The sequence below is a fragment of the Catharus ustulatus genome, chromosome 3, assembly GCF_009819885.2.
Source record: "Catharus ustulatus isolate bCatUst1 chromosome 3, bCatUst1.pri.v2, whole genome shotgun sequence".
NCBI classification, from domain to species: domain Eukaryota; kingdom Metazoa; phylum Chordata; class Aves; order Passeriformes; family Turdidae; genus Catharus; species Catharus ustulatus.
Window position 1 is genome coordinate 93,993,183 of NC_046223.1, and position 20,261 is coordinate 94,013,443.

At 41.1% G+C, this 20,261-nt stretch overlaps 1 protein-coding gene across 1 annotated transcript; it reads right to left on the bottom strand.

The window, feature by feature from the left end:
* Window positions 1–175: 175 nt before the first annotated feature.
* Window positions 176–19,613, bottom strand: LOC116993628 (protein scribble homolog). Its single transcript, XM_033054458.2, has 7 exons — window positions 19,605–19,613; window positions 19,129–19,332; window positions 15,949–16,185; window positions 15,327–15,416; window positions 14,587–14,664; window positions 12,776–12,871; window positions 176–901 (listed from the first exon to the last, which is right to left on the bottom strand). The coding sequence occupies exons 1-7, from the start codon at window positions 19,611–19,613 to the stop codon at window positions 749–751; spliced, it is 867 nt and encodes a 288-aa protein (XP_032910349.1). The 3' UTR covers window positions 176–748.
* Window positions 19,614–20,261: the final 648 nt, after the last annotated feature.

Here is a 20,261-nt window from a genome sequence, read left to right on the forward strand (position 1 = left end):
TGCAAGTCAGGGAAAAAATAGTTTTCAGACAGTTCTTCATGCATAAGAAATTGCTTCTTGCTTCACTCTCGGGTACATAGTTAAGGCATAAGGTGCCTCTTGCATTTGGATCTAATAAATTACCACTTGTAGGTTCTGTTCAAATCTGATATACATTCACATTACTGATATAAACTGGAGAAATTGTTCTTTATTACAATAGAATCAGATACAGAATTCCAACACAGATAACATTTCTCAGTGGGTTTAAAAAAAAAAACCCAGCACTATTTAAAGACAGATCTTTTGTTTAATTCTCATAGAAAATGACATTAAAAGGGACAAATCAAAGGAACCTGGGGGAAGATAGAAGGATGAGCTGTATAGACAAACATGGACACAAGATTAAAAAATCCCACCCAACTTACAATTGTTTTCAGTGTGTTTCCAAATGGGTAAAATACCTTCTGAATAAAAATCACCTGTTTTTTTCTCCATCACATTTAGGTGTTGCTGGGCACCTTTACAAGTGGCTACTGAAACATGACATTCACATAACTTGACCCAGTGCATTTCATTTCAGGTTCACAAGTTCTTGCCAAAGGAAAGTTCAAGGCAAAGAAATACAAGCAGGTTTCTCCTCAAAAATCCATCCTCCATATCATGGTTTTCACTATAAATAAGGCATAGCGGTTCAAGTTCTACATTAAATGTAATCAAACAATGGGAAAAAAACCCACCCATGAACTCCTGCCAGAAAAGTACTTTATTAGGGAGGATAAAAAGCACTGCTCAGACAGTCTGAATAGGCATGGCCTCCTGCGCTGTCAGGCTCCTCGGGCTCAAAGTCATCCGGGTCTGGGGGCAGTTGGTCGGCATCTTCATCTGAAGTGGAGGGGCGTGTGAGGATTATCCGAGGTATCTTCAGCAAGATGTGAAAGATTTCAGAGAAAAGAATCAGATCAAAGCAGGGAACTATTTAATGGGAATATTTTAAAGGGACGGGGGAAACAGGTGATGAGAAAAAATATGTGAGAGGTGTAACACCATAGAGAATCATAGAATTGTTTAGGTTGGAAAAGACCTTTAAAATCATCAAGTCCAACTACTAACTCAGCACTGCCAAGTCCACCACTAAACCATGACCCTAACTGCCACGACCACATGTCTTTTAAATACCTCCAGGGGTGGTGACTCAGCCACTTCCCTGGGCAATGTGTTCCAATGTTGAACAGTCCTTCTATAAAGAGTTTTTTTCTAATATCCACCCTGGTGCAACTTCAGACCATTTCCTCTTGCCCTGTCACTTGTTACATGGCAGGAGAGACCAACCTCCACCTATTTTACACCCTCCTTTCAGGCACTTGTAGAGTGGTAAGGTCTCCCCTGAGCCTCCTTTTCTCCAGGCTAAACACCCCCAGCTCCCTCAGCTGCTCCTCACAGGGCTTGTGCTCCAGACCCTTCCCCAGCTCCTTTGCCCTTCCCTGGACTCCCTCCAGCCCCTCAGTGTCTTTCTCACAGTGAGGGCCCAGAACTGGACACTGCACTCGAGGTGTGGCCTCAGCAGCGCTGAGCACAGGGGGACAATCCCTGCCCTGCTCCTGCTGGCCACACTATTGCTGGCACAGGCCAGGATGTCACTGGCCTTCCTGGCCACCTGGGCACACACTGGCTCATGTTCAGCCAGCTGAGCTCCAGCACTCCCAGGTCCTTTCCCACTGGGCCCCATTCCAGCCACTCTGCCCCCAGCCTGTAACTCTGCATGGGGTTGTGACTGAAGGGCAGAACCTGCCACTTGGCATCACTGAACCTCACACAGTTAACCTTGGACCATCAGTTTTCCTGTCCAAATCCCTCTGCAGAGTCTTCCCACCCTCCAGCAGATCAACACTCCCACCCAGTCTGGTGTCACCAGCAAACCTATTGTCACCAGCAAACCCTCATCCAGATCATTGATAAAGATATTAAAGAGGACTGGTCCCAGTATTGAGTCTTGGGAAACACCATCAGTGACCAGTCACCAGCTGAATGCAGCACCATTCACCACCATCCTTTAGGCCTGGTCATCCAGCCAGTTTTTCATCCTGTCCAACCATGAGCAGCCAGGTTCTCCAGGAGAATGCTCTGGGAAATTAGGTCAAAGGCTTTACTAAATTCTATGTAGACAACATCTAAGTGGGTCACTTTGCCACAGAAGACCAGTCAAGTTCAAGTTTCCTGGATCCTCCTTCCAGCCCCTCTTCTAGATAGGAATCACATTTACCAACTTCCAGTCAAGTGGGACATTCCCAGTGAGCCAGGACTGCCAACAGATGATGAAGGGGGCTCGGGGAGCACTTCTGCATCTCTCTCAGCACCCTTGGCTGGATTCCATCCAGCCCCATGGACCTTTGTGTGTCTAAGGTGTGCAGCAGGTGTTGAACACTTCCCCTTGGATTATGGGGCTTTCATTTTTCTCCCTATCCTTGTGTTACAGCTTAGGGGAAGCACCTGGAGAACAACTGGTCTTGCTATTAAAGACTGAGGCAAAGAAGGTTTTAACTACCTCAGACTTTTCCTTGTCCTTTGTCTCTATGTTTCTTAACACATCCAATAAAGGATGATTCTCCTTGGCCCTCCTTTCATCTTTTGTTTTATGCTAAAAAGCCATTGATAAAACCAAATTAGGATAAATTGTCCTTTCCTCTCATTAGCTAATATTTTATAAAACATTCGATATTCTATAGGTGAAAAAAGTTGTTAAAATATTTTTTGAAAATAAAGACAAGTAAATATGAAAAATTAATTTAATTTCATTATTCATTCAATTCATCCTCCTGAAAGCAATAAAGGATTAAGTAGGAACCATAAATCATATCAATTATTGATCTTTGAAAAATTGCATATTTGGGCTTCAGTACTGAGAAAATACATTTAAAGGAAACATTAAGAGAAAATACCAGTGTTTAAATTTGTCAGTAAAATATGCATTCATATTTTTTGGACAATAACTTTGTGTTCTTCGAGAATTATACTGCAATGTTTTAAAATTAATTTAAATGCTGTTACTGAGGGGAAAAAACCAGTGGCAGGCTCTTATGGATAGTCAAATATTCTGCCAGTAATTGTTTTTATCAATGAATGGATTATTACAAATTTCACTCTGATGCACAAAATCATTCTCCTTTTTACTGCTTTCCAAAAAAGATCTAACATGTAATGAAAACATATAAGGGTGAGTCAATATATCTAACAAACAGGTAAGATGATAATGTGTAATAAATAAAGTGGCCATCTTACTAGCAGTATGAAAAATTTCAGGAAATTTATTTATCAGCTACTTGTATTTGTTGAGAACATTTAATGTTGACACCACACCATTTAGGTCTAAAAATTATAAACTGAATTTAATTGATGAAAAGTACTCCTTCAACATTTCTGTGGTGATTGTGTAAACTGCTCCACAAAATACATGGTGTTGGGGAAGTCTTACATCTAATCTTTCATATTGCTGCAGGTAAAAAGGAAAGCAGCCCCTCTGAACCCTCTCCAGGCAGGTGAAAGTGCACACATACACTGACTCACGCTGATTTGGAGACATAGTGTTGAGTCTTTCTAACAAATCAAATGTCCTGGTCCAAGTGAAGCTGTATTCTCTCTCCCTCTCCTTTCTGCACATCTCCTGCTCACTCTCCCTCTGAAACCCCATATGAACCCCAGCCACTACTGTCCCTAAACCATCACTGCTCCTTCTCCTGCACCAGTCATCCTCTTCTGTGCCTTCTCCCCTGACAGAATGCTGGGGAGCTGATTTCCTCAAATCTGAATCATAGGTACCAACGAAAAAACAACTCCCAGTTGAGGATTGTGCCAATTATGCAATTGCAAATGCAACTCAGTAATAGAGCATACATCTGTACAAGGTCTAATTCAATGAAAAGAAACTTGGGCCTCTAGTGTCTCTCTCCTTGCAGCAAATTTATCAATTAGGCTCCTCTATAAACCAAAATCAACACAAAATGGATGTAAGAAACACACATCACATTTCTAACCACGGTGGCCTAACCATCTCCACCTAACCATCCCCTAAGGACCCAGCATTTTCTCACTGGCCTTCACATTCCCCCAAGCTCCAGGAACACCACAATATAAGCTTTTTCAGCTTCCTTCACCCTTTCAACAAAACAAAACAACAACAAAAACAAACAAACAAACCACAAACAAAAGGAAGTAACAAAACTCAACTCTAAATTTGCATTAGGTTTTGTTATTTGGTTTTCTCAAACCCAGTGCTTCTCTTAGCAGAATCCTGGAGGGATTTTACCTTCATTTTCATATTTCCCTGCTTATCTTCACTGACCTCAGCATTACCTTATTAAATAGGCAAGCTTTGCTCTTGGAGCTTTTCTTTACTGTTCATATTTGGACGTACATCTGGTGCAGCATGATTGAGGGACGACAGGAGAACAGATTCCCTATGTGAAAAAATGGCACAGCAAAGAGGAAGCAAACTATTTCCACTGCCCATTACAGACAGGGCAAGACAGAGGCATTTAGGATGGCAATAAGGAAAACCCTTCCAGTACAGGCACCTGAGTTGCTTATCTAAGGCATGTGGGAAGGTGTGAAACTTCCATCTTCTGTAGATAATTGTCCAAACAAAACTGATGCCACTGCCAGGGGAACAAATTATCCAGATTTTCTATTATTCCATTGTTTTCTCCACTGGTCGTTACTCAGCAGTGTTTGAACTTGTTTAAAATACTTACGCTGAAATTGCAAAGTCCTCCTACTCACTTTCCATCATCATGCTTTAAATATCATTATTTAAATAATATTGGAACTACTACTCAATCTCAAATTGTCAAAATACATAGAATACTTTTTCAGAAAACTGCATCATTAATGACTTGAAACAAGTTACTATTTTTCTATTTTCCCCTGAAATTACATTATCAGTGCCTAAAAAGTAAACTTAAAAATGGACATGTTCTGCAGTAAAACCAGTGGGTTCACTGTGGAAACTTCTTCCATTACCCTGTTTGTTTCACTCTTTTTTTTTTTTTTTTAACATAAACACTAAGACTTTCTACACTAAAAAAATTCAGTTTTGTTTGAATCCCACATAACTAAAAATCAAATTATTTCAGACACTCTCATTTAATGGGATTAACAGTCCTTCAGCTGAGCACAGACAGGGGCTGCCTGTGCACTCCTGGTCCTCTGCAGGAAGAAGTAAAATGAAGCCATCTAAACAACTTGGGGCAATTCAGCTGCAGTGTTGGCTGCAAAAATTCTTTCATACTGAAATAGCATAGGAACAAACCCACAACTAGTTGTGATGCTTGAGAGCAGTTTTTAAAATAAAATATGATAAATGAGATGTCTTGCCAACAGGTCACCATCCAATAATTTTTAACTTCCAGATGTGCACATATGCTTTCCTTACCTACTTCTAATCAAAATCTCTGTCCAAAACATTTCAGAACAGTCCGTAAAAGACAGTTCATTATGTCTTTTTATAATTTTTTCAAAACTAAAACTGAACAGAACCAACTCCATTATCTTTTTTTTTTTTTTTTCCTTTATAAGCCCTTCTCTTCCCCTGGCCTCTCCCAGTCCACAGGTCCATACTCCAATATTAGCCGGAGAGGGAAGTTCTCAAGGCAACAGTCACAGCTACAACCCAAGCTTCACATCAAAGGCATAACCAGCAGCGACAGGGCAAATCACAGCTGGCAGCAAGGCCAGCTGCTAGGCACAGAGGCTAAAATCAGAAGATGAAACAACACATGAAAGGCCAAAGTTTGATGGAATAAGGGCAGGAAAAGAGAATTTGGATCGACCTTTTTTAGGAAGAAAACCAGACATACTTTTAACTCTAGTTCAAACAGGTAAATTTTTAAAGAAAATATTCCTCAGCCAGAAAATACCTGTGATAGGAATGCCTGCCTAGCTCAGCTCCATATATCTAAATAATATATATTTTAAAAATTTGACTTTACAGCTGATCTTCACTGACTCCTATGCTAAGGATGGTACCCTTAACTGGGGAAAACAGGGAAAACAAAATTATCAACACAGTTGAGAACATGTGAATAATGTTATGATTTCATACTTAGTCTTACTTGTTTTGTCATCACTGGGGATGGAAGTAATTTTTTAAACCTGAGCAGGAAATTTAGATTTCTCACAAAACAGTGAAAACAGCCCTTTGCTAGATGCAAAAGATCACATTTGATAATGACTGTATTCACAGAAGCTGTCTAAATTGAATTTAGTAAAGTAGGGCATTTAGTCATGCCTAAAAAATATTACAAAGCTGGAATTTTAAACAAAAATTTTAAAAAGAGGATGCAAAAATGCATCCAACAGAACAGCAGAGAAGAGGCAGATCTGTTGCTGCACAGTTCGCAACAAACCGGCATCCGATGGTGTTCTTAATTAGAGATGTCAGCAACAACAGATAAAAGCAACCTTCTCCCCAAAAGGAAACAAAGAAATGCAAGTCAAAGAGAGAGTAAGATATCAAATTAGTTCCTTGTGAGTTCATTACTCACAAGCAATCCCACCTCCAGGCAGAAGCGGGCACAGCAGCCAGGGCGCCGCCGGAACAGCAGCTGGGGCAGGGTGGAAGGCTGTGGGACAGAAACCAGCTGAGGCACAGCTGTGTGTGTGAAAACACACGAATCTGGAAACCCCGTCTAGGCATTCAGCACAGCTCTCTTTTTATAGCATATCAGGGATGTTTCAACAAGCATGTGTTTTATGGTGCACCCTCAGCTCTCCTAGTCGTGGAAATCCCTGGCTGCATCCCTTTCCCCAGTTCTTTACAATGCTGATTTACTGCTGTGTTTGACCTCTGGCCAAACCCCAGAAATTGTGATGTCAGGTGGAGAGAGAGGTATAAACCTCTCCTGCACTCTGGGGAAGATAAATCTTCGGTGAGGCATGGATGAAGCACCTCATTTACGCTTGCTACAGAAGATCTCTGCACAAGGAAATCTGTGTGACCTGTGCTGCTGCACTCACAGAGCCACCAGCTCATGACACCTTTTGTTGCTTGAGGGTGGGAGAGGGCAGCACATAATTCAGTTCATCCTTGCCCTCAGAACAGCCACACTACTCTCAAGCACTGACATGAGAGGAGCTTTGGCACCATGCTTTTGGAAGTGCTGCCTCAGTTTTGTGTGCAGCAGCCTGGTGAGGTCCCTGAGCAGGGGCTATCCCGCCAGCCCATCCCTCTTCCCTGTTGCTCTTCCCACACTGTGCACAGTGATTAATCCAAAATCAGCTCAGTATGATTTCCTGGAAGCCAATGAACCAGACAAGCAGTAAAACACTGGAACAGGTTGCTCATAGAGGTGTGGATGCCCCATTCCTGGAAATATTCAAGGACAGGTTGAACAGGACTCTGAACAACCTGGTCTAGTGGAAGATGTCCCTGGTCACTACAAATGGGGTACAAGATGACCTTTAAAGGTCTATTCTGACCCAAACCACTCTATGATTCTACGGAAATTTCCGCTGTGTGAATTTTCTAAATATTGCTATATTTTGCAGCTCAGTTTTAAAACTGAGTATTTTCTCTACTTCTTGGAATAGCAAGAGAACATCTTGCATGTTTCATCTGTCTTCCAGCATGCAGTATATATAACATTTGGCCATGTCACATTTAGAGCAAAGCTCCTTTCTGTTGTTGCTCTCTGCCAAGTGCCTCCCAAGGGCAATGCACAAGGCAAGAAAGATGGAGCTCTGTCAAACTCACAACAAAAATGGAAGATCCATCCTCATCATGTCATATCTGCAGTGCTGTCAAGCACAAAAGGCTTTTGTATGACTCAAATTGTGTATGAAAAATCGTTCTTGTTCCATTTCTTTCATCTTCTAATGTACCACTGGATAGTGACTTCCCTGACACTGGAACCTGATTTACAGATTTTTATATAAGTGTGTAATCATTTATGGCCTGATGCTATGAAAACATTGAAGAAAATGCATTGCTCTGACCACATCAGGAGACTTAAAAGGCATTGCCCCCATAAGCAGTGCTGCCCATGGCCCAAGTTGCCAACCCTTTGATTTTTTGAAGAAAACTCGTCAGCCCTGTGAAAGGCTGTCTGAAATCCTGCAGGAACTCAGTACAGTCTCTTCCCCTGCAGTACTCCCACAGAGTCTATGAGGATGCCTTTCACAAGGGAAGACATTGCTTATAATTTGTGCAGTTCCTTAAATACTTATCCTATTTTATTCTCAAATAATATACTATATCCAAATATATCCTACAGCACAGTTCAAGATGCCTTGCTTGATTCCATCTGTCTTTTGTATGTTTTTGCTTCTCTTGTCTGCAGTGCTTATACTGCCTGCCATATGATGGACTCAACAGATTTTCTCTAACTTGGAGGTATTTTAATATGGTAATTTGAAAAGATCAATTAATGTCTTATCTTTTTAAAAGGTTTTTCCTACTTAGCACTGTTAATTACAAGCTTTGCAAAATCCAGTAACTTAGACTTTGAAATGAGTCAGTTTTGATTGAGTGCTGTGAGAAAATGACTTAAAAGGAAGAGAGGGAAAAGATACACTGTGCAAACAGAAGCATTTGTTTGGAGCAGGAACTTAATTTCAAATTCACAAAATCAGTTCCCTAACCACTACACTATGAAGGCAAACACAGTGTCTACAACACACACCTTTTATTTTCCATCTTTCATCGTGACTCAGAAATGCCCAGTTGCTTAGATAAAAGCAGAAGCAAACGAGGAGATGAAATGGAGGGGGCGATCACACAGCACATGGGTGCTCTCACTCCACTGAGCTCACACAAGGACTAAGGTTAGCTAAACCAACAAGGCTCACAGGCTTATTTGCAAACCTATGTAAACCTGCACAAGATGCAAGGCAGTGGAGACTTAGATTCCTGACTTCTAAAACTAACTTAGCTTGTCAGAATAGAAAAAAAATAACATAAAAAAACACCAACACCTTTACCTGACAAGATTAAAAGAGTCATGAAAATGTTTTGGAGAAGGGATAAAGCAGTTCCTCATAAGAAACTTGAAGTAGTAGATCTTACGGCGCTATAGGTCAGTCAAAAACTGTGATGTGAGCAAGGTCTTTACTGTTTGAAACAAACTTAAGAAGAAACTTGGCTTTGTTCATCACAAGAAAATTCTGAATCTCACTTTAGTTGTCTCCTTTTATACTGCTTCTCTGACCTGAGTACTCCACTGGCTTTGCTTTCAAAATTGAACAAAGTAAGACAATGACTAAAGAAACAAAAGTTTTATTTTATGTTGTATTATTTCAATTTTCTGATATGTTTAGAACATGGTCAGATGAATAAAGAAAGGGTTTGATAATAAGTTTTTTGAGGATGTTTAAATAATGTAAGTGGATCAAGTTTTTTTCCTGAAAAGTCTCTATCAGCTGGAAATGAAGAAGGTAGATGTGCTGGGATTCTCATCCATGTAAGATTTCTCACAACTTGCAGTGAACAATATGAGACAAAGGCAGAAGACCAGCAACTGCATAGTGTAGAAGATGGTGTATCTGTCTATGCATTTTCTGCAGGCACAAGAGGATTTCATTTTGATACCTTACAGGTTCCAGTACACTTGTCTGTTTTCTCAGAAGATTTAGGAACTCTTGGTATCTCTGCATTTTTAAGAGCACATCCAAAAAATGCTTCACCTTATATTTATTTATTTATTCACATAATCACTTTTAAGTGGTAACTTTTACTTCAACCTTTCTTGAAAATCATAGTATCAGTGACACTTGTACCCCTGGTGAACTACATGAAAAAATATAATTGAGAAAATTCCCAGGGAAAAGGCATAAAATTAAATCAAATAATATACTAACAATTTAAGTTAAATACAGATTAAATAAAGATTAAAATGTCTTGAAGGCTTGATAGTGATTGCAAAGTATCTAATATCCTTTTTATACGGATAGCCCCAAAAATGAGTCAAAGAAGATGGCATGATGATGCATGTTATGAAATGACAGAAAATGCTGAAACCTGTCAACACTCTCCATTCAGTCAGACAAAATCCTCTGGGAATTTCAGTCAGAGGCTGAATGAAAATATTTATGATGGAGAAAGATTGTGAAGAGTTGGCTCTATGTTTGAGAGGATGGATAGGAAACAATAACAGAACTGGAAATGAAGACTCCAGAATCCAAGTTTAAAGTTCCTTCTGTTAAAGTCAGCATGGGCATGTGTTTACAGCCCTGATTTTTATTTTGTCGTTTAAGTTCACTTCAAATATTTATATTTAGATATATATATATAAAGCAAAGTAAAATATGTTTTCCTATTTTTGAGGTATGATTGGCATAACTGAGGCAAGTCTATAAAATACCGTATGTAAAAACTATCTACTTATAATTAAAGTTCTGAGGTCTCTATCTACATGTCAGCAAAAGACTCAGTCATAATTAAAACCAAGGAAGATTCTCATTTTTCCTTTGCAAAACAATGGCCCACAGTGAGAGATCATTCCATTTGTCCAATTAATTACTGGTCATTCAGACTGTATGAAATCCTAAAGCTGGCACAAAGAGTTTGAAATTGAGTTTGGCTGGATGAGTTAACAATTAAATGAGCCTTTTAGAAGCAGTTAGAGCAACCAAGCCTGTGGAAAACAGAGAGGAAACCTGAACCTGACAGCAGCGCTGCCTTGTTGTAATGCCAGAGCAGCAGGCTCAGAGAGGAGTGGGCTGTGGCTAGCAAGAATGAGACAAATATTATCACAGAGAGCATATGCAAAGAGGATGTTTTTTTAAAATTCAATAAAAATACACAGATGAAGACAGTATCTGCTGGAAGGCAGGAGGATGACACAGAAGAGAGGGAGAAGAAAGATGACACCATCTGGCACATACTCAGTTTTTGCAGAATAGTAATAGGAGTCTCTGGTTTCTCTGCCACTATGCTTCAATCCTTCCCTCCCTTGTGTAGACACAACCATCTTCTATTGAAACCTGATCAGAAACACAAAGGAAATGAACCTTCCTATTTTCCTAGCACAGAAAAAGATTCTGCATTAAGGTCCTACTGCCACCTGCTTATCTGAACATGCAAAGCAAGTCCTTCATGAGAAGCCAGGCTCCAAACATTTTTCAGATAATAAGATTTCCTACAGTTACTGAGGAATAAGAGGGACTTCAAAGTGAGAACAGATAAAAAACTGAGCAGTCCCAAGTCAGCAAGATACTTCCCACAAGCCCATAATCCCTAAAAATGATGACTGCTGGTCCAGGTTACAGGCAATAACATATATCATTTGCTACAGCACAAATATTTTGATTTCAAAAAAAGAAACAAAATCAGAAATACAAATGCTTCTTCACAAAAGAACTTGCACATTCGTTACTTTTGAACATATTCAGCCAGTTGACTCCCTCTAAGTACTGTGCTCTAAGTATCTCAGTCTAATCTGCCTCCTCCCCCCACTACACCTGAGGAACTTTAAAGGGAGGCATACAACATAAAAACAAAGTAATTTCTTCTTTTTAGATGAAAATACAAAAAGTCAGATACTTCTGCAACAGATCCAGGCCACCACCAATGTATAAATAAACTCTTTCAACAGTGGTTCCTCTAACAGGAAGCCTCATGCTTCCTGCAATGATGCTAAAGGCTGTAAGAAACAGCTACCAGGTAAAACTGGACCAAAAAAAAAAAAAAAACAAAATTTGATCAAAGTCTTTTCAGACGGAAAATAAAACTGATCTAAATGTTTCACAAAATAATGTTGGAGGCCAGAGGCCTCAAAATAAGTTTCTTTAAGCAACTAATAGAAGGGAAAACCCTTCTTAGTCTATCTCATGGACAAAAACTGTAGTTCAACATGACAAACAGTGATTAACACAGGAAAACAGAGAAAAACAGTTGCATGACCTATTTGCTGAGTTTTCCAGTCAACTAACAAATCACATTGGTTGCCTAAATAGCTGATAAAAGCTGATATAATCTTTGATTATAGTCTTTTATATAATATATGTATTTTCATATTAGCTGGGTCATGAATGGTATTCATGGAGAAAGATTTTTAAAAAGACTGAAAGAAGAGGAATCAAACAGAGCATTCCTGTGGCATTTGCTGTAGGAGAAAAAGTTGCTGCTTCCTAGTACTTCAGGCTCCATACAAGTAAGATGCTTTTTGACCTTAATTATTCAGGTACCTTGATTTTATTGTATCTTTCTAATAAAGCCATAATTTCAGTTGTGCACATAGATGACCAAGATTAGCGTAGGTCTTCAGAAAGATGAACTTGCTAGAGAAGTTCCAAAAAATGGATTTCTAAAAGCCACCCTGCAGGCTCAGTTATTGCCTTCAGTGACATGTGCAGTGGGCTTACTCTCACCAGCCACCTAAAATATAAGCATGTCTTAGCCTGTGACACAAGTGCTCCCCTCCAGGCAAAAGATGAAAATGCTACCTTCAGATAGCAGTTCACCCTCTCCCTCCTAAAAGAAGGACCCAGGAAATGCTGCTCCTTCCATTAGCTAGAGACAAAGCCCAGACAACAGAACAATGACTCAAACTGGGAGGAATGGACACCACCCTAAATCCCCAAACCAGAGTGCTTCAAAAGCTCTACTGTGCTACGTGGGTGCTCACCCAGGAGCTCCTCCAGAAGCCATGTCCCAGCAGCACTGACAGCCACGTAACTGCGTGGTAGGGTCTCTGATCTTTGATATGTGTTGAGTTCTGTGCCAGTCTTTTCTAGCATTAATGACAGACAACACTAATTTCTTAGGTAAGAGTGACTTGTTGTTTACTGGGGCCATCCTACTTACTGTTATGACATGGTTGGCTGTCGGGAAGGGGCTGCCCTTGGGGGAAGCTTCACGAGAACCAGCATCAAGGGCAGCAGGCTCTGAAACAAAGGTTGCCTTTAAAAGAAAACACCAGAAACACATTTTTTTTCAGAATGCTGTTTAAGAAGAGGAGTTCCCTCCCTCTCAAGTTAGCATACAAACACCTGGCCCTATTGTTACATGTGGTTGTACAACAAAAGTAAATAAAATTGCAATTCTTGCTGTTTCCCATTTTTGGTGAATTTTATATTTGAACTGTTGAAGTTATCAGCTCAAGAATAAGAAGTTGTAACATACAGTGTCAACAGTAAAATGCTTGCTATTTGTACACAGATTAGTCCTGTGGTCAAAACAGTATTATTTCTATAGCACACCTCATTAATTACTTCTTGTCACACACACACTCTCAAAAAGCAGAGAGTTGTTTTCTACATTCTTTAAACAGATGAATGATTCTGCCATCTTGTGGGAGATGGAGAAATCCTAACTATTTGTACAATAACAGCAGGGCAGAACAGGATGGAACAGAAATTTCTTCTTTTTCACTTGTTTCACAATTGATTAAGTGAACAGACATTAATACCTAGTATTTTCCAAAGTCCCTAAAATAAATAATAATTACAGACTCATGGAGGAACCTAAGCAATGGGGTTGACTTTTAAGATGCTAATTTGACCAGAAATTCTGCTCAGGAGGTAAAGGTACAGAAACTAAAAATCCTGGGGTTTTTTCCCCAATCATCTGATAATGTGAAATACGTAGAGAATTATTTACATTCTCTCCCATTTGTTACAATACTTTTCATAAAAGAAAAAAAATGTAAAATTATACAGGTTTTTATCTACAATTAACCTTTTAAGAACTGTCAAATGAACACAATATTTACATATTATGGAACACCACCCTCTATTAATAATTTCATAGCATAGTTTTTACAAAATTAGTAGATCAATTTCTTTGGCTGATACAGGTTGTATCATTATTCCTGACAATTTAACAGACAAACAATATTGCTTCCTCTATCCTACCTTAATTCAACACAGACCATGCTGGAGAAAAGGCTATTAATCTAACCAAGTATAAATGACAGTTTAAGAGAACAAGAGCTGAAAGAAATAAGGACCAGTTTCAAAATAATTTTGTGGAGGCTCTCTTCCTACTTCAGCATTCTCAAACATAAACGGAAACCAAACAGTACCTCATAAGTGTGTAACACAAAACTGTATGCGATCATTTTTTTCCATTGTTCTTGGGAAATTCTGAAGCTCAAGAAAGTGGCTTCTGCTAGGAAAGATGAGGCTTGAGGTGGAGCAGCCTGAGAGACACATTTATCCCTTGGCACTTGGCCCTGTAAGCCTCCATCAGGGGAGTTATTTTGAGCTTTTCTCTTCCTACCAAAAATTACCTTGGGGAAACAAGCTCATTTAGTTAATATTTCTTTGTTACAACTGCAATGAACTCATCTAGTAAATCTAATACCATGTCACAAGAAAGCTTCTTGGATCAAGTATAACTGCATTTATGCTTTCATACCACTTAGTAAGACCATTCTTTTCCTTTGTAAATCATTCATTTAAATGAATAGTATTTTGTTAAGCACTTTGAAATAAAGATCTGACAACCAGAACATAATAAGAAGGAATACAACAATTTAATGTTCTCATTTCTTCATAATGGCAAGCATCTAAAAAGCTAAGGCAAGCCTAGATCTGGATCTCAAGTTCCCCAACTCTAAGTGATTTGATTTAAAGACAACGAGAGAACACACTCCACAGTGACAACCCATCTACCTCAGCCACTCTGTCTCCTGCTTGTACCCCAGCCAAGTCTGGTGGACCATCTTTTGGCAGCCGTGCAATCAGGATCCCCTGGTAACACAAAACAGAGGTTTCAGAAGTGACAGTTTCTCCCACTGTTCTTAGATGCAAAAAGCAAAGGGGAAGTAATTAATTTTCAAGACTTATTGTTCTGTTGTCTCCATAAAATTAAAAACTAAATGCCTTAGCACATTAGCAAGACAAAAAAAAAATAAACCTCCATGGTTGACACATACAACAATGAATATAAGTCAGTAATTGTTTACACTGTGCCATGGGGAACAGACTGGAAAACAAAGATTTATTTAAAAGATAAATCAGTGAGAAGATGTGTGAAATATTTCTTCCAAATGAAGTTAGCTCCTGGGAATGAGCAAATGAGATGGGAGAGGCATGAGGATTGCCAAGGGAGTGACCTCAAATTGAGGCAGAAAATTATAATTAAAACAACAGTGTTTCAGCCATCAGGTTGCCTTTTCAAAATCATTGGTTTACATTTGGGTATCTCTCCCAAATCATCCCTCCTGGAGCTTCCCATCAAAATCTAATGCCAGATCCTACTCTGAGAAATAAGCTACCTATGTTTACCCTTGTTAGCTTTACAAAGATGGAAATGTTACACGAAGGAAAGCAAACAACAAAACACAATAACTCAAGGAACTACTCATCAGTTTACTCCTAACGATCACTCGATTTTGAATAATGAAATGCACCTCATCACTTTCTTTACATGAAGATGAGCCCTTTCCACCAGCAATGCTAATACCAAGACTCCCCATTTGACTGCACACAGTAATGGTTACCTGGAAAAGAATTATAATGGATAAGTGACCTGATTAATCAAAAATATTGCCTATTAATTATGTGAGCATTGAAAATCTTCCTCCCACTCTGAACACTGGCAGACATGCCCCTGGAGAGTCCAGACCAGAGAAAAATGGTGCTACACTTCAACACTGGCGCATGCAAAACTTGCCACCACTGTTCTGAGACCATGGGCTGAACAGCTCAGTGCCTAAATGCACAGACCTTTGACTTGACCTCACATTACCAAAGCTGGATATATACAGTGAGATGCATGGCTACAAGGAAAGTGGGTTTGTTGGGGTTTCTTAATGGGAAATTCTTTTTCCATAGAAGCCATGGGGAGCAATGACAATTCTCAGCTTACTCTCTCTAAGCTAAGCCTCATGACACCTGGCATGCAATGTCCCCCATTCTTTGCATCTTTTATAAACTGCCTCACGCAAGAGGAGCTCCCCAGAGACACAAGGACTGTCCCACAGCCATGCAGAGCCCCCCAGCAGTAAGCCCAGCCCCGCAGCAGCTCCAAACCTTCAGCGGGGGCTGCGGCACATCCAGCACCCGCAGCTCCTGCGCGGCCCGGCCGCTCTCGCTGGGGAAGCTGCCTGCTGCTGACACAGGGGGCTGCACCTTGGGGTTACATCCTGGCAGAGTCTTCCCTTTCACTGCCAGCTTGTGCTTTTCTTGAAGAGTTGCTCTGGCATTTCTTTGATCTCTCATGTTGTCGTTGCTACCAAAAAGGCTGCCGGAAAACTTGGAAATAGGTTCCTGAGGGTTAAAGATAAAAAAGGTAAACAAAGCGACAGCAAGGAGAATCTGAAACACAGACCTTACCCGTGGTAAGATGAATTTTTTCCTCACTCTCACATTGCTGTATGATATACAGTAAATTCACGAATACAAGTCGCACTGAGTATAAGCCGCATCTCTGGGTGTTGGCAAATATTTCGGTTTTTGTCCATAAATAAGCCGCACCCGAATATAAGCCGCTCTGTCGTTCGCAGCGAGGACCCGCGTGCAATTAGTAACAGAACCGCGGGAGGGCGGGGTTTACTGGCTGAGCTAAGGCTGTGCAGGCTCGGTCCGCTAGGGGGTGCCGACGGGGCCAGGTGGCCCAGCCCGGTGCTGCCGCTCGGGGCCGGCCGCCGCTGCCACTGGGCTCGGTAACCCCGGGTCGGCGCTGCCCCGCGGTGGCAGGCAGGGACGGAGCTTCCCCCGCTCCTACGGCAGCGGCGGCGGGCGGGGACGGAGCTTTCCCGCGCCCGTGGCGCCGGGCGCGGACAAAGCACCCTGCCTCCTCCCCGAGCCGCGGCAATGGCTGCGTGGGGCTCCCGTCGGCTCCCCGAGCCGCGGCAATGGCGGCGCGCCCCCCCGCCCCGTCCTCCCCTGGGCTGCGGCAGAGGAGGGAAGAAGAGAGCTCTCCCGCCTCTCTCCCCGCCCCCTGTGCTGCCTGCAGGGAGCCAGGGCAACACAGTAACACTGTAACAATCGCAGAATGCCGGCTTTTACTGGCAGGTGCTTGGCTCGGCGTCCTGGCTGGCACGTCTGGGGTTGTAAATGTCAGAAAATTATTCACAGATTAGCCGCCCCCGACTATTAGCTGCACTTCTGGGTTTCCACCAAAATTTTTGTCAAATTGCTGCGGCTTGTATTCGTGAAATTACTGTAATTTATTTCACAGAAGACAAAACTGGAACTTTACAACAAACATACAAAGATTTATTTTACCACTGTATTTCTCTGGGCATGTTTTGCTCTCTACACTGGGGTTGAAATTGTGGGAACAGGGAGAGGACTGGGATTTTTACAGCCTTTCACTAGGTCCTCTGGCATGCACAAGCACATGCAACACACACATATCCATGTGTGCACAGATCCTGCAATGCCCTGTGAAAAGAGCAGAGCATGAGAACAAGACTATTTTGGGCAGCCTCTGGCAGCCCTGTAGCACTGAATCCACTGTTCTGGGGGAAGGAACCACACACACAGGGCAAAGGAAAGATATTTCCATACAGAAAATAAAACACTTCTTATAGCTCCTCAAAACTCACATTCCATTTTTGGGGGCATAGGTGTGAGAGGGAAGGCAAGCCCCAAAAAAGCATCTACATATCTTGTTTCAGTCATTGGATTGACTTTAGTTGCAAATGGCAGTGAGTGGAGACCTGCAAACTTCAGTGATTTAGGAGTCCTCTGGAAATAAAACCTCAAAGGTGATGCATATACTAAAGCCTACTCTGAAGCCTGGCTCTAGGGTGAACTTACTCTGAGACGCTCAGAGTGAGGAGCTCACAATGTCACCCTATGCTTAACTAAACCACAAGGGCTTGAAAAGAGAATTACACAATCGAAATACATCCACCAAACAATTAAAGCTTCAGACAAGTTTGACTGCAAAATGTAGTCATGTTTTCCAGTTATCAGTTACTCCTGGCAAAGGGTTAAATTCTGTGAAATTCTGTTCGTATTATAGGAATGCTTTACTTATATTTAGCTGATTTTTGCTCCTTAATTTGATGGGTTAAGGTCAAATCAGATCTTCATATTGCCCAAATCCTTCTATCTTCTGTTGGCAGTAAAATGATGCAGCAAACACACATCAGCATGTCTGAAAATAAACCCTGTAAGTGTTTTCCTAAGCTTGGAAGTTCAATACCAAAATAAAAAGCAGTGCCATTACCTTGAACAGCTGTGCAGAACCCCACTGGACACTTTATTTTTCAATCTATATTGGCACTTTCCCACAATCTCTTTTTGGTTGGGATGGAAAGAAGCATTGCCAGCCCCAGGGAAAGCATACAAGGCATGATTGCTTCCCATTTTCATTTAAAAGGAATTAGCTTCGCTTTGACTCACATAAAACATTCACTACCTTTCTTCTCTTGAGAGAGATTTCTCTTTACAGTGCCAGGCTGACTAACCTGGACACATCTGCAGTGCTGTGGGTGCCAGGAAAGAAGGCCATAAGCAAGAGCCAGGGCTGTGGGTGGAGCAGGGGGCACACCAGCAGCACTCACAGCACCTAGGAAGGAAGCAGAGGTCCTGGAAGAGGAGCAGGAGCCTCAATTCCTCCCTCATCTCCCAACAAACATCAGGAAGAACACTGAGCAATGCCCTGAAAGGGAAAGGCTGCAAGAGTGCAATCACCACCTCCTTTTCCCAGGTAGGACCAAGAGGACAGCCAGCTGCAGCACAGGTGACAGACACCTGGCAGGCACAGGCTGGAGAAACTACAGCAGGCAGGGGCTCACTGACATCAGCATCCTGGAAGAGCACCACCCAAAATTAACATGCAGTGGAGGATCACTGCAATCTCACTTTCCTACTATCCAGGCCTAGGGAGGTGCTGAGATCCAAGTGCTGCCAACAACCTACTTACCTGAAAGAGATGGAGGGAGCTCAGTAACTGGGGAAGTAAGCAGGAGTAAAGTAAAAAACATGTCTCATCATTGCTCAGGTTACTCAAACTGCAAGATGAACTCTTGAGGGCTGGATGGATTAATTGCAAGCAAAGTGAAGGCATAAAACATTGAACATAGCCCTGTACCCTCTGCAGAAGCAATTAATGGACATTGAGTCCATTAATTAAGGACGTGAGAGTATAAGCAGTGCAGGTCCCACAAACCCAAAGTACTCTGCTGCACAACAGTGTTAGCAGCTATAGCCTCTCCATAGGTACACATTGTCTCTCCCAGTTTCAAGACTACTTACATCATCAGGATCCTCGAGCTCTTCTGCTTCTTGCTCAGGACTGATCCTTCCTTCTCTCCATTTGCCATTAGCAGAGCTGAATTTGTACAGGCTACCACCCTGCAAACCTTCCTTTCCTTTCAACGAAGCCCAGCGAGAGCCCTGGGAGCTCCAGTTATGGCCACTGTACAGTTTAGGAGACTTGGGAAGCCACTTAATAGAGTCCTGAGGGAAAGAGAACATTAAAAAAAGGGCAATGAATAGATTTTAATACAGTGATTGAGGTGTTTAAGTGTAGAAACTGCCTGGCAAGTTCTGCAAGGTATTTTAGATTTTAGCAAATACTTGTTTCCCTTTTATTCCTTTAGAAGTACCTTCAGCCCCACAGAGACACTTTGCCAGTTGATGGGCATTACTGGTGATACAAAGAGCAGGCAAAGGCTGCTGAAAATAGTGGAAGCCTTTAAGGACTTATAAGAGCATGGGACCAAGCCTACCTTCAGCATCGTAAAGAAGAATTAATGATCGACAACAGTCTTCAATAAAGTGTACTATTAAGAAAACAAACAAGAGTACTTAGACCTTTAGTGACCATCTCATCTCATGATCTGAGTTTAAAAAACCTATTGTCACTCTCTGCTTCATTATTCATTAAATAAAATGTTTCATTTGTTGAATGGTACCAATAGAAAGCACAACCCTTAATTCACTCTGTAAGGATTGCTGATTTACAAAGTGATTATAGTTCAGTTATTCCAAAATGTCCATTACTTATTTGCATCAAAATACCCCACCGTTCTCACTCAGAAGTTTATACATGGCAAGTGGTGTCAAGGTTGCCTATGTACATAAATTTCACTGTATTTTAGAACTAATTTTTCAAAGTAATCTTTATCTTTCTTTGAAACTTTCTTTAAATCTCAGCTCTGCATTTTCTTACAGCGATACAAATCCAATGGCAAAAAGCAGCCTGATGCCAAACAAATAAGATACATCAATTGAAAAAACAAAAACAATTTTCAACAAGCTTGTGGTGGAGCAGTCAGAAGCACATGGTGACTCTCACATACTTTAACAGGTAATCAATTCAGATTTAACAGTTCTTTAAGTTTCCGTTTTCCTTTTTAAATGCAGAATGGTTATGTTCACAAACA